At 42.4% G+C, this 17,811-nt stretch overlaps 1 protein-coding gene across 2 annotated transcripts in view; it reads left to right on the forward strand.

The window, feature by feature from the left end:
- Window positions 1-2,556: 2,556 nt before the first annotated feature.
- Window positions 2,557-17,811, forward strand: part of LOC129860470 (kazrin-A-like) — a 94,881-nt gene continuing 79,626 nt past the window's right edge. The window contains exon 1 of one of the 2 annotated variants that reach the window (XM_055930873.1): window positions 2,557-3,117. In XM_055930873.1, the coding sequence (XP_055786848.1) occupies window positions 2,943-3,117 (175 nt within the window). In that variant the 5' untranslated portion in view covers window positions 2,557-2,942. The remainder of the gene's footprint in view (window positions 3,118-17,811) is intronic. The other variant, XR_008760382.1, reaches the window with a different exon arrangement.

Consider the following 17,811-nt stretch of genomic DNA (forward strand, 5'->3'; position numbering starts at 1 on the left):
AGTCTATTCTTGTTCTGTGAAATGAAGGCTATTCCATGTGAGAAATTGGCAAGAAACTGAAAATCTTGTACAAAAAGAGCCATATCTCAGACTGGCCCTTGAATGAGTAGGTTGAATGAATAGGTGTGTCCAAACTTTTGACTAGTACTGTACGTGATTAATACACGCATAAAATAGCTAAGATCGTTTAAAACCATTCTTTAGGTCTCTCTGCTATCTTGGAAAAAGGACCCATAAGTAAATATTTCACTGTTAGTCTACACCTGTGGTTTACAAAACATGTGACAAATAAAATTGTATTTGCTTCTCTCTTTTGTGCTCGCTCTCTCTTCATTCGTCCCTGTGAGTTTGCAGAAAAAAAGATGATCAAAAAGATAAGATGATCATGATAGCAGAGCAAGATAACATCCAGGGACAAAAAAAACAACATTTAAATTGTTCACCAGTTACTCTTGAAAATAAAACTATTTCATGTCACAAGACGGGGCTGGTCGAGTCGTTCAAAAGCAGTAACTGGAATTTCCAGATAAGATCAAAGTGCAGGTGATTTTGGTGCAGTCCAGAGGCTGCATTGCAGAGGTGTGGAATATCCCTGAACTGTACGTGTGGGATTTCAGTGGCTTGTGCATATCTTTACATTCAGATTGAATTCCTTGCACATCCTCAACCTTGACTGTAAGGCCCAGACTACCCATTATTGAGTAGAAACGCTAGTTCACCGTTACAGCAGGATGGCTTACTATTTTTGTCTCCTCAAAGGTTGTGTGTAGATGAGGGATTGCTGCAATCCACTGTATGTGTTTTTTGGGGGACATATTAGCGTGTTTAGCTAATAGTCCACTACAAAAACAATAGTTTTTGAGGCTTGTCCTAAAATGTTTTTTAATCAAAAGCACATTTCCACATATGAATGCTCAACCTTTACTCAGGACAGCTCTGCCACAGTAGTTTTTGCTATCTGATGTAGTACAATTGTGAGGCTGGACCTTGGCACTCATGCGTAACTCTCATAACAGTTCTGTAGGACACAGAAACGGTTGTATATGTCTTCCAAATGGAGGCAGTGTCTAAGCTATAGGGTGTTGGTCTTCCTCTGAACAATGGGCATCTTTGGTGAGGCAGATCTGTGGCATACTGCCCACACTGAGACCCTGTCTGTGTGGCTGTCAGACTAGCAGGACAGGGGAGAGGCAGCCTTTGCTCCAACATGCTCCAACATTTTCTGCAGATATGTCAAACAAATGTATGATATGAACTCTGCTCCATAGGAAGGGAAAAATTATTCTTCTATGTTCTTTTCAATATCCTGGATTACCCTCAGATCCCAAAGCAGGTGTTAGTCATTGCGTCTGTTTCCTGTATTTTTGGTATTTTATCTCTCGCTTAGATGAACAGAAGAGGGGATTGGTAGAATGGGATGGGGGATGGGAAGAGAGGGATAAAAGTGAGTGTCACGCCCTGACCGTAGAGAGCTTTTTATGGCTCTATTTTGGTTTGGTCAGGGTGTGATTTGGGTGGGCATTCTATGTTAATTTTCTATGTTTTGCATTTCTTTGTGTTTGGCTGGGTGTGGTTCTCAATCAGAGGCAGCTGTCTATCGTTGTCTCTGATTGAGAACCATACTTAAGTAGCTTTCCCCACAGGGTTTTTGTGGGTAGTTAATTTCTGTTTAGTGTTTATACCTTACAGCACTGTTTTGGTTATTCTCTTGTTTATTTTTGTTATAGTGTTCAGTTTTAATAAAACAAGCATGAACACTTACCACGCTGCGCTTTGGTCCGATGATTCCTCTTCTTCAGACGACGAATACCGTGACAGTGAGAGAGAAAGGGAGAGAGCAGGGGCTTGTCCAGTACAACATTGTCATGGAACTTTCAGATAGAAATGTATCGTGTAGAACAGACATGCCTCTCTCATGCTTCTCTGCCATGCAGGTCAATATCTTATGTAACTTTATTGTAGAAATTATTATTTAATTAGCATAAGGAATGATGTCAGGTCTACACGATACATTTCTATTGAACACATTCACTATACTGACTATATTGGTCATTTAAGCTTCTAGTCTTGCTCACTCAGCCAATAACACATGAGATCCAGAAGACCGTGACACTGACACACTTAACACTGCAGGACAATAACCAGCCACACCAGACTGAGCCTCAGCCTAAGTCAGGAGAAAGCCAACATTTTCATTTGGGAAACGCTGACTATGCAACGTGCTTTGTTGTACCCCCACATGTAGTTTTCTTCTTCTTCAAGAAATGTTTTCCTTTCCGCAGTGCAAGAGTCCATCCACTATGAGAGAGAGAGCAAGACACACCATTCACAGATTCTCTCACCAACAGATTTGTTCTGCATGTTTCCCTTAATGTCAAAGAAAAACAAAACCTTGCTAAATCTCATGATGGAAAAGTACTGAAAAGAGTTGAGCAACTCCGCTGCATTTTACTTCTATTGTACAGGAGCACTAATTCTCTCTCCCCGTGGTTTCCCTGGACTTGGTACAGTCCATTTAAAAAGGTGTCCTTTCGGCAGTCAGCTGCAGGGAGGACATTTCACAGAGGGAGAAGCCTGCTCTCTCTTACTCAGACACACACAAACATAGACACCCCCGCCCCCTCTCTCTCTCTCTCTCATTCTGTTCCAGAACTCTCTCACTCACACATAGTCACACACAAACAGTTACACTCACACATACACATCACATTGGATAACAGTTACACACCACATTTCCCCTGAGCCAGATGCTACTTTGAGGAAAAGGACACACTGCTGCGGAAGGATTTTACCTGCTGTTTTTTTCTTAAGAAAGGAGTCTAAAAACAGAGGGATAAAAACTAACACACGAGACAGTTTCAGTTTGTTCCTGGACATGGTCAACATGACACCAGCATGACACCCTCCTGTTTGGATTCCCTCCTCAGGCCAAAATCCTGAAAATGATGGATGAGAACAAGCAGCTGGCTCAGAGGATCAACGGGGCCAGCCAGGAGGTGACCAACCTGCGATCGGAGCTGACGGCCACCAGCAGCAGACTGGCTGAGCTTGGGGCCACCGACCGGGAGCGTGACCCCTTCATGGAGAATCACGACCCGCAGCACAACCACCACCACGGTAAGAGAGACAGACCCAGAGAGAGTGTGTGAGAGAGAAACTCAGTGTGTGTGTGTAACTGTCTTATGTGTTGTGAGAGCACTTACCATGACGCATGGGTACGCGTGTGTCTGTGTGTATGTGAGTGTTCGTGCTAAATGTTAAAACCTGTGCAAAGCTTAACCTCACAGTTTGAGAGAGTATGTGTCTGTGCCTTTGAGGAATTATGTGCGTGTGTTTGTGTATGTGTGTTGTGTTCGTGTTTGGGGGAGAAAGAAGCTCCAAATAAGATGGATCAGAGGGGGGGTGATCCATCCCTTGTTTTATGTCCAATTTCACCCCTCTCTGTGTTTCAGCAAGTCCCCTCACTGTTTGCGTTTGAAGAACTCTTTGAGCGTGCACTTTAAAGGGGAAGTGGAGGAGAGGAGGGTGGGGGGAGAGTGATTGAGTGAGAACCCCCCCTTACTCATACTCTTCACTTTCTCTTCTGGCATTCTGGCTGGTTCAATACTTTCCCCTTCTTTTGTTAGGGTTGCTGTAGGTTACTGTTTCCAAGCTGTTTAAATGGCTGCCCACGCTGCAGAATGTGTGTGTGTGTGTGCGTTTTTGTCTGTGGTGTGATTTCCCTACCGTGGCTTTGTTTTACAGTCCAGTTGACATGTGGCTGAAACAAAAGCATGTGACCTGACCTGTTCACCGCACGTGCTACCTGTCCCAGACCTACTGTTTTCAACTCTCTAGAGACAGCAGGAGCAGTAGAGATACTCTTAATGATCGGCTATGAAAAGCCAACTGACATTTACTCCTGAGGTGCTGACTTGTTGCACCCTCGACAACTACTGTGATTATTATTATTTGACCATCTGGTAATTTATGAACATTTGAACATCTTGGCCATGTTCTGTTATAATCTCCACCCGGCACAGCCAGAAGAGGACTGGCCACCCCTCATAGCCTGGTTCCTCTCTAGGTTTCTTCCTAGGTTCTGGCCTTTCTATGGAGTTGTTCCTAGCCACCGTGCTTCTACACCTGCATTGCTTGCTGTTTGGGGTTTTAGGCTGGGTTTCTGTACAGCACTTTGAGATATCAGCTGATGTAAGAAGGGCTATATAAATACATTTGATTTGATGTGGGTGCGTTGCTATGTCCCCTCCACCCCTGTAAAACAAACACACACATGAAGCCTCTGATCACACATTAGTGGCATGTGCAGGCATGCATGCACGCACACGCAATCACGCACGCACACACACATACACACCTGCTGTTTCCTTGCCTGGAAGCAAGGTGTGTGTGTGTGTGTGTGTGTGTGTGTGTGTGTGTGTGTGTGTGTGTGTGTGTGTGTGTGAAAGGTACCTCTGCAAGGTACTAGAAGCATTCCGCCGGGCATGTTTAAATGTCACCCTCCCTCATAGGGGCTTCACCAATAAAGGGTCGTTCCATGAAATTAAAAGCCTGTTATATAAACTGAAGTGCCCTTTAATATAGACCACATGGAGAATTACATATTTCTGATTTAGATTTTTATATGAGTAACAATGCTAAAATTCAGCATTTTGACATGTCCCTCCGTCAACCCTGTGTCACTTCTAAGATTTTAACCCACTTAATCCCAAACTTTCTCCAAGCTTCACCATCATTTATTTCATGTGATTAGTAATTCATTTACATCTGTCCCTCATTTTAAAGTAAACCCTGTTATATGAACTGAACTCTCATTTCAACACAGTGAAACTATTCCTTTCAAATAACATTGAACATCTAATAGTCAAATCATAGAGTAAAATCAGGTGAGCTAGTTCTACTCTTTTGGGCCATTTTCTGGTGTTTTGTGGTGAAAAAGTGAGCGGGTCAGTTATAGATAGACAGGATAGAAAGGTTTTAACAATTTCATTATTTTTGGGGGGTGAAGCTTGCGTTTAATTGCCAATCCCTGTTGTACACAACAAGCGTCCATTCCCCCTGTCACAAGGGATTTAAGGCTGATTTAAGATGAAATCATCAACCCTGTTACGGTGTGTCCCTGTTACTTTATTTGACACTTCGGCACATTCATTTTTATCTTGACATGGGAAAACCTGTTTTTTTTAAAAAGTTGAACATGTGCTTTTTATAACAGACTGTTACAATTAGGTGAAATCAAACGTTTTTGGGGGGACCAAGTTATACTTGTAACACTCCAAAGGCACTGAATTGGTGGAACGACTGCTCAACTGAGAGACCACAAGCATGCCCACTTATCAAAGCATAATATGACAACTGGTATTTTACTTATAATTAAACCATACCTTATGTCATTTCTGTCAAGGATGTTAAATCTTGTATAGCTGTTACAAATTTCTCCACGTGCAGGACAATTGAATGGTTTTAGTTCATTTGATTGAGGATTACTGTTGGAGGAAGCCATAGTATTTATTGTGTACATGTGCTGGTGTTTCGTGGTCTTACCTCTTCCCTTGCCCAGTCTTGTTCTCCTTCCCTCCTCCCTCCTTTCCACACTCCTCCAGTTCCAGCCTGAGCTAGGAGCCTTGGTTGGTGAGGTGTGAAAAAATAACAGGGCCAGGGGTTGTAATTCATCACTAGTTGTTGCAGAGGGGAAGAGAGTGTGTCGGAGAGGTCGTGGGTTCACTGTGCAACCCGCCGTACCAGGTCCTGGGGGAACACTGCAGACCTGGGACTGGGAAAGCAGTGCCAACCCTGTTAGCAGGCTAGCGCCTGGGGATCCACTACTGTACACTGCCCAAAAATGTTGAGCCCCGCCCCCCCCCCCCCAATTCCATACACATACAGTATCATACAAATGTGGATATTTTATAATAAGTGTAGTGATATATGTAGGGTTAATGAACCTAGTTTGAAACAAGGATCCACATGTGTTAAGAGGTGTACTGGATGTAGACGTGTGTACTGGACAGACATGCCCGCACCCTCTCACACATGCACACACGCAAAACAGCCTTGTACCTCATGTACCTCCTGTTCCTCCCATGTGAGGCTGCCTCCCTCAAAACTTCCTTGGACTAATTCGGGTCGGATGCCTGGCTGCTTAATGCCTGGAAAAGCTGAGCAGTCACAAACTTCTGCACAGGACTACGGAAACTGCGCAGCCGTGCACGCTCGCAGTTCAGAGGGAATGTTGGTTACATAATATGCTACGCTTGTGTAACTGTACGTACAAATCCATATCTTTGAGACTGGTAAATTAGAGACAAGTAGGCTAAATCAAGAAACTTTTAATTTAGTCTAGTTTTTAGGAATTATGAAGTTGGAGAATTGTGCATTTTTCAAACACCTGAAATAGCTTTTTTCCTGCAATTTAGAGCCATTATCATTATGCCTTATTCTATGTAAAAAATAAATAAATAAAATTCTGCATAGGTTATGTAAGCATACAGTTGAAGTCGAAAGTTTACATACATTTAGGATGGAGTCAATGATACTCGTTTTCCAACCACTCCACAAATGTCTTGTTAACAAACTAGAGTTTTGGCAAGTCGGTTAGGACATCTACTTTGTGCATGACACAAGTAATTTTTCCAACAATTGTTTACAGACAGATTATTTAACTTATATTTCACTGTAACACAATTCCAATGGGTCAGAAGTTTACATACACTAAATTGACTGTGCCTTTAAACAGCTTGGAACATTCCAGAAAATGATTTCATGGCTTTAGGAGCTTCTGATAGGCTAATTGACATCATTTGAGTCAATTGAAGGTGTACCTGTGGATGTATTTCAAGGCCTACCTTCAAACTCAGTGCCTCTTTGCTTGACATCATGGGGAAATCAAAAGAAATCTCACTCATCCTTATGAGCAAGTCTCACTCATCCTTAGGAGCAATTTCCAAATGCCTGAAGGTACCACGTTCATCTGTACAAACAATAGTATGCAAGTATAAACACCATTGGACCATGCAGGCGTCATACCGCTCAGGAAGGAGACACGTTCTGTCTCCTAGAGATGAACGACCTTTGGTGCGAAAAGTGCAAATCAATCCCAGAACAACAGCAAAGGACCTTTTGAAGATGTTTGAGGTAACAGGTACAAATGTATCTATATCCACAGTAAAACAAGTCCTATATCGACATAACTTGAATGGCCGCTCAACAAGGAAGAAGCCACTGCTCCAAAACCGTCATAAAAAAAGCCAGACTATAGTTTGTAACTGCACATGGGGACAAAGATGATACTTTTTGGAGAAATGTCCTCTGGTCTGATGAAACAAAAATAGAACTGTTTGGGCATAATGACCATTGTTATGTTTGGAGGAAAAAGGGGGTGGCTTGCAAGCCGAAGAACACCATCCCAACCGTGAAGAACGGGGGTGGCAGCATCATGTTGTGGGGTGCTTGCTGCAGGAAGGACTGGTGCACTTCACAAAATAGATGGCATCACGAGGCAGGAAAATTGTGTGGATATATTGAAACTACATCTCAAGACATCAGTCAGGAAGTTAAAGCTTGGTTGCAAATGGGTCTTCCAAATGGACAATGACCCCAAGCATACTTACAAAGTTGTGGCATAATGGCTTAAGGACAACAAAGTCAAGTTATTGGAGTGGCCATCACAAAGCTCTGACCTCAATCCTATAGAAAATGTGTGGGCAGAACTGAAAAAGCGTGTGCGAGCAAGGAGGCCTAAAAACCTGACTCCGTTACACCAGCTCTGTCAGGCGGAATGGGCCAAAATTCACCCAACTTATTGTGGGAAGCTTGTGGAAGGCTACTCAAAACTTTTGGCCCAAGTTAAACAATTTAAAGGCAATGCTATCAAATACTAATTGAGTGTATTTAAACTTCTGACCCACTGGGAATGTGATGAAAGGCGTAAAAGCTGAAATAAATCATTCTCTTAACTATTATTCTGACATTTCACGTTCTTAAAATAAAGTGTTGATCTTAACTGACCTAAGACAGGGAATTTTTACTTGGATTAAATGTCAGAAATTGTGAAAAACTGTGTTTAAATGTATTTGGCTGAGGTGCATGTAAACGTCCGACTTCAACTGTACTTCTTTGCTTGTTCATTTGTCATTTTAATGAGGGTGTCATTCTGACTGTTGTAAATCACACAGCTCAATTTACTGCACTAACATGCCTAGGCATTTTTTATGCATATCTAAGCATACCTCTTGAGCCATTTCTATCCTTCTGTTTTTCTTTTTTTAAAGAAACTAAATATGCTTCTCTGCATATTTGCTGAAATCTGGGTAAAAGATTGAAATTAATGTGAGTCTTAAAAAGTACATATAGTAATTCCTTGCTTTGCTATAATTTAGAATTCTTGCCAGCTAAGATAGTTAGCTACTCTAACTTCATTGCCTGAAATGGCTTGGAAGCTAGTTATGAGTTTGGTAAATTTCTAGTTGGCTAGTATTACAGAGGAACAACAAAACATGTTGGTTCTATTTATTAATCAAGAAGGAATCAATAGGCTTGATCAAATTAATTTACAAACATACCTCCTGCGAATCATGCACATCACCAGCGGCTAAAATCAAATTAAAATGCTGTGTGTGTCACTCAACACTCTCTCTCCTCCTCCACTGACGACAGTGTCTGCACGCACTAGAGTATCTAGCGTCCTGCCTAGCATACAGTATCTTTGCTCCGTGGCGCACCTTGGAAGGAACCACTTGGTAGGGTCCAGTCAGTTTGCAAAATACAGCTGAGATATTTTTATATTTAATTATGATCAAGAGTGGGCTTAAACATGAAGTTTAGTAATTCATTTAATGTCTGCATTTTTTTTTTTAAAGGATCAATCTGAAGGGGCACAAGGACATGTGCCCCCTATGACCATGATGCCTCTGATCACACACACGTGGCACGTGCAAGTGTGCGGGCGCACACACACACACAGAAAAACACATTGTCCCACCAGAGAGAATAAAGTAGACGGCACACGTCAAACGTATGTCCGGATGACGTGTGCATGCCCATATTTGGGCATCTGGCCAGGACATCCTGGCGGGAAGTTATCATGTGCTCTAGGGAGTGCCAATATAGGGGCATCCTGTCTGGACATCCTGTTCCTGTTCTCACGGCACACGCCAATATGGTTATATTAACATATTGTGTACGTTAATGAGGCACAGAGGTCTCCAGAGTGTGTCGATTGGTTTCACCCTCTGTCCTTCAGCTGTCTGATGTAACAGCTAATGACTCTCTCCTATAGTCCTGGACAAATGGCCTGTGCGCCTATGCTTGGTAATCAGTAACGTTGCACATACCAGTGCCATTAACTGCAACTACCTAGCAAGGGCTTGTCATGCCGAACCAGGGAGGGAGGGAGGGAGGGGGGAGAAAGAGAAACGCCCTGTACTAGAACAATTCTATGATGGGATTTGCTCTCACATTTCCTACCACCAAGCGAAAAGTCCCTTTATTTCCTGGAAAAAGTCGCTTCAAGAAGGATGGCACTGCTAGGCGATGCGATCAGTCAATGGAGCAAGTTTTTCCCAAGCCTTTGTATGGCACTACTATGGTTCTAATACTGTATACTCGGCTAAACTACTGAGAACAAATCATTAAAACCCTCATTAATTTAATGAAAGGATTAATTAGGAGTGAAAAATGGCTCTGATTAAAACAACAACTTTAAAACAATATTCTTAGACTGCCTCCATTTTAAGATGTTTGCCCAAGCTCTTCAACTATGATCACCGATTTGAAAGGTCTTGATACTGCATAGGTGTATGTAGGCTGTATATATGTTGGCAACCTTTCTGGTTCTCCGACCTATCAATGATCAGGAATTTATTAAGGACACAAGGAAAGGGGACAAGGAAAGAGGACAGGGTGTTATTTGGGGCTATATCAGGACAAACCAATTGAAGCTTATTACCTACAGGAATCCACTCATAGCCAAGATAATAGGTTTTACTGAAATAATGGGCGAGATGGCAAGTAAAGAGAAGTGTGTGGCAGCCAAACCCCCAGTGTTTCAAAAAAAAGATGTGATGTGGGTGTGTGTGTGTGTGTGTCTGCTGCAGGGTCTGGGATATTGTCGCCACAGCAATTATTCAAGATGTCATTTTCTTCTGTTCCTTTTAAATTTCTAGTGGCAGTCGCTGAACAGATGTGATTTCTGCCTATGTCCTTCTGCTAATGTACACTCTTAGCAAAAAAGGTGCTACCTAGAACCTTAAAGGGTTCTTCGTCTGTCCCCGTAGGAGAACCCTTTTGAGGAACGCTTTTTGTGTGTGGATTGAGCCCTTTGGATGACTTCGATGTTACTATACTGTCTTCATGTATGGGATTTGTAGAAAAGTTACTGTCTGTGCATGACAAGTAAGCCTTGTCCGAGTCTGAACGGCCCATAGGTCATGTAGGAGCCTTTCTCCTGTTTCTGTAGCGTGAGGCAGCTTGATGTACAGGTACACACCCTGCACAGGATGCTAGTACTGCACAGTAATGGGTTATAATTCCATTAGAAGCAAAGCAATGATCTGTGGTAGGAGCCAGCAGTGTCCCTGCTTTTCTTTCCTATATTCTCAGCGCAACATTTCCTGGGTCGTGTTTATTAGGGCTACCAACAGAAAGCGTTTTAAAACATTTTGCAACCGAAAACTAAAATGTTACATTTTTTATTGGACAATTGCAGGTGGCTCATTTTTGTTAATATCATCTTTCTTCCGTATGGTGCAAAATGAACACGGCCCTGGGCTAAGAATGAAGCCAGTGGGTTTTTCCCACAGTCAGTCCAGTTTCCCATGAAGTGGATGACTGAATAGACATACATGTTATGTACTGGGCCCTAATAGCATGTTTTGTTTGACCACTGTCTTGTGCGTAAGCCATGCTCCTTAGACTGATTTTTATTTTTGGATCCTAGGCAGGAAGTGAATGTGTAACCAAAGAGGTTGGGGTATTGTGTGCAGTGGAGGGTGAATAGAATTACTGTATCGCACTCAAGACGCTGCAATTTGAATGAGTTAGAGTAGAATTCAAGTTTTGGGGGACTTGGCCACAAAAGTAAAATTGCCACTTGAAATTGTTCCTTTACAGTTTAATTGACAGTTTCAGTAAACAATTCTGGATATAATAAAATGTTCTATCCAATGATATTAGCAGCTAGCTATGAACAATGTCTTAAATACAGCAACACAGGTTTAAATACATGTAAGAAAGGCGAATATGTATGACAGTAAAGCTTATTTATGAATTCCTCTTCCCATGTCCAACTCTCCATCTCTCCACTCTCTGTGCATAATGCCTCGCCTGGAATGTTGTCCTTAAGTCACCCCTCAAATGGTGTTGAGTCTAGACTAAGCCAACGAGCTCAACACTCTGACGATGAACACAGAAACAGTACAAAGGTGGAAGACTATAGTTCAGGCCTCCTAGGCTTATATTCACAAGAATCGTTCAAAACCCTGTGTATGTGTGTGTTTTCTGTTTTACGTTTGTGGAGATTCTCAGTCTAAATCAATTTCTCATTAGATACTGTAGGTTTCAAAAGTTAGATATTTGATGTGCAGATAGTAGAACATAGAGATTTTGGGGTCATTTGTGCTCTGCGTTTGTCTTACAGGTACGCAGTATGCACGCAGCCTGAGCAGAGTATTTTTTGTTGTTGTCCCAGGGTGTATGGGTGTACTGTATGTCAATGACCATTTTCATGGCTTTCCATCTGCCCCTTGGTCTGACCTGCTGCATCTGATTTGAAGCAACGGTTTGGTTGTCTTCCAAGACATACGATACATGCACATGCATACATTCACAGACATGAACAAACTCAATAATCACTGATGTCCTATTGCTCTTTCTGCCTTACCAAATATGCACAGATGAATGCACAGATGCACGCACGCACGCCCACACACACCGCCAGCTCTGGCTGTGAATGAGTGTGTGGACCACGGTTGCCTATCCATCAATAGCACGGGCAGGCTGGCAGGCCAGCTGGTGGCAGGTGGCACAGAGCAGCAGATTAGGCAGGGCTGGGTGACAGGTGGGCACTGCCATCAGGTGCCACGGAAGCCTGCGGAGAGGGACGCCTCACAGCGGCAGGCATGAGCTCAACCCTGTAGAGCGGCAGACAAGTTGGATAATGCCTCCAGCAGCTTGGATGGGCAACGCCAGCATGTGAGATGATATGAGGAGGATCAGTTGAAGGTGGGAGGGCTGTGCGGGGGTCATGAGGGGGAGGGTAAAGAGCAGATGTGTCACAGAAGCCCCGGTGTCACACTGACAGAGGGGAGACACATGGATGTGTATACACACACATCTGAATATTTTTAACACAGTCATTTCCATGTAAAGAACCCATGAGCATCAACATAGGAGCATATATAAAATTGGGTGTAAAATGAAGGCTCAAGGTCTATATTTTTGGTAAAAGAAGGCATAGATCAATTTTTCAACCATTTGCCATCTTAGGAATAAGGCATAAGTAATATCTTTGATTCCTGGTCAAACAGCTGGAAAAGGGGTCTTATAAAACATCTATCAGAAAAAGTCTTAAAAGTTATTAGAACTAAAGTACATCAAAAAACAATATTGTTAAAGTAACGTCCCCTGCCAACTAATATTAACACATATTTAGTTTTGCAGAAATTATTTTCCTTCTTTTGCCTAAAACCTTTCACACCCTGATCTTTTTCACCGGTCTTTGCTCTTTTCTCAACCCCCCTCCAGGTGTAGCCTGTCTTCCCATTATCCCCTGTGGAGTTATACCTGTATCCCTCTGTTGGTCTGTCGCCAGTTCATCTTGTCTTGTCAGGTCTTACCAGTGTTCTCTCCCGCCTTCTTGTTTCTCTAGTTATATTTCCTAGTTTCTGACCTGATCACGAACCTCTGCCTGCCCTCGACCTGCCCTTTGCCTGCCCCGTGTTTCTAATAAATAATCTGAGAACTGTACTATCCGCCACCTGTGTCTACATCTTGGTCATATCCTGAGTCGTGATGAAAACCCACATGTTGCAATTTTAAAGCAAATTTCCTGCAATTCTATACTTTTTGCCAAGGGACAGAGATTTGTTGTTTGGCTATTTATAGTTCATCTTATGCTTTTGTTCACATTTTGCCATGAGGCTGAGAGAAAATGGTGCTGTTTTAAAGCTAATCTCCTGCAATTTTACTATCATATGCTAAATGGGGTGGGTGGGCACTTGGCACTGGGCACGTGTGCTGCATGCCCGTTCACTAATCTGGCCCTGATCCCAGCCAAGTAGAGCTGTGTTACCATCTGTGGGGTGCTATGCCCTCTAGTAGGAAGTGTCAACTGTATCTCCAACCAGACATGACAGAGAGACTATAGTACACAGGAAATGATGTAATAAAACTTTAATAACAAACTTTATCTGTTTAAATCCTTTTAATCTATTACCTCATCTATAGTCCAAATCATTTTAAATGTCATGTACTTGTAAAACTCAGGTGTGGTTTAGAAAGTTGGGAATATGACCCATCTCTGCTTTAAAATGTTATGGACTCTTGGCTCATGAGGTACTTAGAGATTGTTGTTAATTATACTTCTAGCCTAGGAAGTCAATTATTTGACATTGCTATGGAGAATAGCCATTTGGGGCATTTCCTTTTGAGATCTGGGAAAAACTTCTATACCTCTGGTAACAACTCATTTAGTATTCACTTAATAGCACAAAGGAAGACAAACGCTTCGCCTCAAAATTAAATTAAACCAAAATAGCTGTGTCTTCACAGCTTGACTCAATTTAGAACATGATGCAGTCGAAGAGCTGTAATTCAATATTTTCCAGAGGTAACTAATCTTCACGTCTAGTCTTTCCACTTTGCATTAATGTTGACTGAATTATTTGTTTTCTGCTATTTAACAAAAGACAGAACCTGTTCCTATAGAAGAAGCCTATTTTAATTCTCAATTTATTTAACTAACTCAACATGGTTTTTGAAAGATACCACTTTTTCAATCCAGATGCCCAGATATTTATGAGCAGAGACAAGATCAATGAGGGCACCATCCAAAGTATATATGCATAAATCATCAGATTTGGAAAATAACATTGGTTTTATCTGCATTAAGTACCAATTTCAGTTCAACATAGGCTTTATGCAGGGCAGAAACATTGTTTCTCTGACAGAGCCTGGGCAGCTGTGGGTGCAATAGCATACACTACAGTGTCATCTATATACAGGTGAGAGTTTATACGTACAGTTGAAGTCGGAAGTGTACATACACCATAGCCAAGTACATTTAATCCTAGTAAAAATTCCCTGTCTTTGGTCAGTTAGGATCAACACTTTATTTTAAGAATGTGAAATGTCATAATAAGAGTAATTGTTTTATTCCAGCTTATATTTATTTCATCACATTCCCAGTGGGTCAGAAGTTTGCATACACTCAATTAAATTGTTTAACTTGGGTCAAATGTTTTATGTAGCCTTCCACAAGCTTCCCACAATAAGTTGGGTGAATTTTGGCCCATTCCTCCTGACAGAGCTAGTAAACTGAGTCAGGTTTGTATGCCTCCTTTGCTCGCACACACATTTTCAGTTCTGCCCACACATTTTCTATAGGATTGAGGTCAGGGTTTTGTGATGACCACTCCAATACTTTGACTTTGTTGTCCTTAAGCCATTTTGACACAACTTTGGAAGTATGCTTGGGGTCATTGTCCATTTGGAAGACCCATTTGCAACCAAGCTTTAACTTCCTGACTGATGTCTTGAGATGTTGCTTCAAAATATCCACATCATTTTCCTGCCTCATGATGCCATCTATTTTGTGAAGTGCACCAGTCCCTCCTGCAGCAAAGCACACCCACAACATGATTCTGCCACCCCCGTGCTTCACGTCTGGGATGGTGTTTCTGCAGCTTTCAAGCCTACCCTTTTTTCCCTTCAAACATAACGATGGTCATTATGCCCAAACAGTTCTATTTTTGTTTCATCAGACCAGAGGACATTTCTTCAAAAAGTACAATCTTTGTCCCCATGTGCAGTTGCAAACCGTAGTCTGGCTTTTTTATGGCGGTTTTGGAGCAGTGGCTTCTTCCTTGCTGAGCGGCCTTTCAGGTTATGTCGATATAGGACTCATTTTACTGTGGATATAAATACTTTTGTACCCGTTTCCTCCAGCATCTCCACAAGGTCCTTTACTGTTGTTGATTTGATTTGCACTTTTCGCACCACAGTATGCTCATCTCTAGGAGACAGAACGCGTCTCCTTCCTGAGCGGTATTACGGCTGCGTGGTCCCATGTTGTTTATACTGGCGTACTATTGTTTGTACAGATGAACGTGGTACCTTCAGGCATTTGTAAATTGCTCCCAAGGATGAACCAAACTTGTGGAGGTCTACATTTCTTTTCTGAGGCCTTGGCTGATCTGTTTTGATTTTCCCATATTGTCAAGCAAAGAGGCACTGAGTTTGAAGGTAGGCCTTGAAATACATTCACAGGTACACCTCCAATTGACTCAAATGATGTCAGTTAGCCTATCAGAAGCTTCTAAAGCCATGACATAATTTTCCAAGCTGTATAAAGGCACAGTCAACTTAGTGCATGTAAACTTCTGACCCACTGGAATTGTGATACAGTGATACAGATACATAAGTGAAATTATTTGTCTTGTAAACAATTGTTGGAAAAATAACTTGTGTCATGCACATAACCGACTTGCCAAAACTCTAGTTTGTTAACAAGAAATTTGTGGAGTGGTCGAAAAATGAGTTTTAATGATTCCAACGTAAGTATATGTAAACTTCCGACTTCAACTGTATATATTTTTTTACAGATGAAACATTTCAGTTTACGTATACAATCAAAAGAAACCGGACCAAGAATCGATCCCTGTGGGTCACCCTTTGCTGTGTCCAGAAAACTAAATGTGATGCCATCGGTCAATAAACACTGTGTTCTGTCCTTTAACAATTTTTCAAACTATTTCATGCAGCCTAGTCCAGGCCAGTTGATGAAAACTCTGAATAAGTAACATTCATCCCTATGGGTTTTGCATTCAGTTAAATTCAATACAAATATTCTTAAAATGGTTTACAACAGATACATGTGTATTTTGGCTTATGGCCACATCTATAACCAAAAGCTCTAATTTTGGGGGAATAGTAATATTTAGAGAACATGATGCCACAATAGATCAAATCAAATTGTATTAGTCACATGCGCTTACTTACAAGCCAACAATGCACTAAAAAAAATACAAATAAGAAATAAAAGTAACAAGTAGTTAAAGTGCAGCAGTAAAATAACAATAGCGAGACTATATTACAGGGGGTACCAGTACAGAGTCAATCCCATACCAAATCTTTTCAGTCTCCTGTTGGGGAATAGGTTTTGTTGTGCCTTCTTCACGACTGTCTTGGTGTGCTTGGACCATGTTAGTTTGTTAATGATGTGGACAACAAAGACCTTGAAGCTCTCAACCTGCTCCAATTCAGCCCCGTCGATGAGAATGGGGGTGTGCTCGGTCCTCCTTTTCCTGTAGTCCACAATCATCTTCTTTGTCTTGATCGTGTTGAGGGAGAGGTTGTTGTCCTGGCACCACACGGCCAGGAGGTCTCTGACCTCCCCCCTATATGCTGTCTCGTCGTTGTCTGTAATCAGGCCTACGACTGTTGTGTCATCGGCAAACTTAATGATGGTGTTGGAGTCGTTCCTGGCCGTGCAGTCATGAGTAAACAGGGAGTAGAGGAGGGGACTGACCACGCACCCCTGAGTGGCCCCCGTGTTGAGGATCAGCGTGGCAGATGTGTTGTTACCTACCCTTACGACCTGGGCGCGGCACAGCAGGAAGTCCAGGATCCAGTTGCAGAGGGAGGTGTTTAGTCCCAGGGTCCTTAGATTATTGATGAGCTTTGAGGGCACTATGGTGTTGAACACTGAGCTGTAGTCAGTGAATAGCATTCTCACATAGGTGTCCCTTTTGTCCAGGTGGGAAAGGGCACTGTGGAGTGCATTAGAGATTGCATCATCTGTGGAACTGTTATGGCAGAATGCAAATTGGAGTGGGTCTAGGGTTTCTAGGATAGTGGTGTTGATGTGAGCCATGGCCAGCCATTCAAAGCACTTCATGGCTACAGACTTCATGGCTACAGGTCGGTAGTCATTTAGGCAGGTTACCTTAGTGTTCTTGGGTACAGGGACTATAGTGGTCTCCTTGAAACATGTTGGTATTTCAGTCTCGGACAGGGAGAAGTTGAAAATGTCAGTGAAGACACTTGCCAGTTGGTCAGCTCATGCTCGCAGTACACGTCCTGGTAATCAGTCTGGCCCTGCGGCCTTGTGAATGTTGACCTGTTTGAAGGTCTTACTCACATCGGCTGTGGAGAGCGTGATCACACAGTCGTCCGGAATAGCTGATGCTCTCATGCATGTTTCAGTGTTATTTGTCTCGAAGCGAGTATAGAAGTAGTTTAGTTCGTCTGGTATGCTTGTGTTACTTGGCAGCTCGGTGCTTCCCTTTGTAGTCTGTAATGGTTTGCAAGCCCTGCCACTTTATTTTTTGACACTTTATCTGTTTGATGGTTCGTCGCAGGGCATAGCGGGATTTCTTGTAATCTTCCGGGTTAGAGTTCCGCTCCTTGAAAGTGGCAGCTCTAACCTTTAGCTCAGTGTGGATGTTGCACGTAATCAATGGCTTCTGGTTGGGGTATGTACGTACAGTCACTGTGGGGACGGCGTCATCAATGCACTTATTGATAAAGCCAGTGACTGATCTGGTGTACTCCTTAATGCCATCGTAAGAATCCCTGAACATATTCCAGTCTGTG

This window comes from Salvelinus fontinalis, chromosome 8, assembly GCF_029448725.1.
Source record: "Salvelinus fontinalis isolate EN_2023a chromosome 8, ASM2944872v1, whole genome shotgun sequence".
In the NCBI taxonomy this organism is placed as follows: Eukaryota; Metazoa; Chordata; class Actinopteri; order Salmoniformes; family Salmonidae; genus Salvelinus; species Salvelinus fontinalis.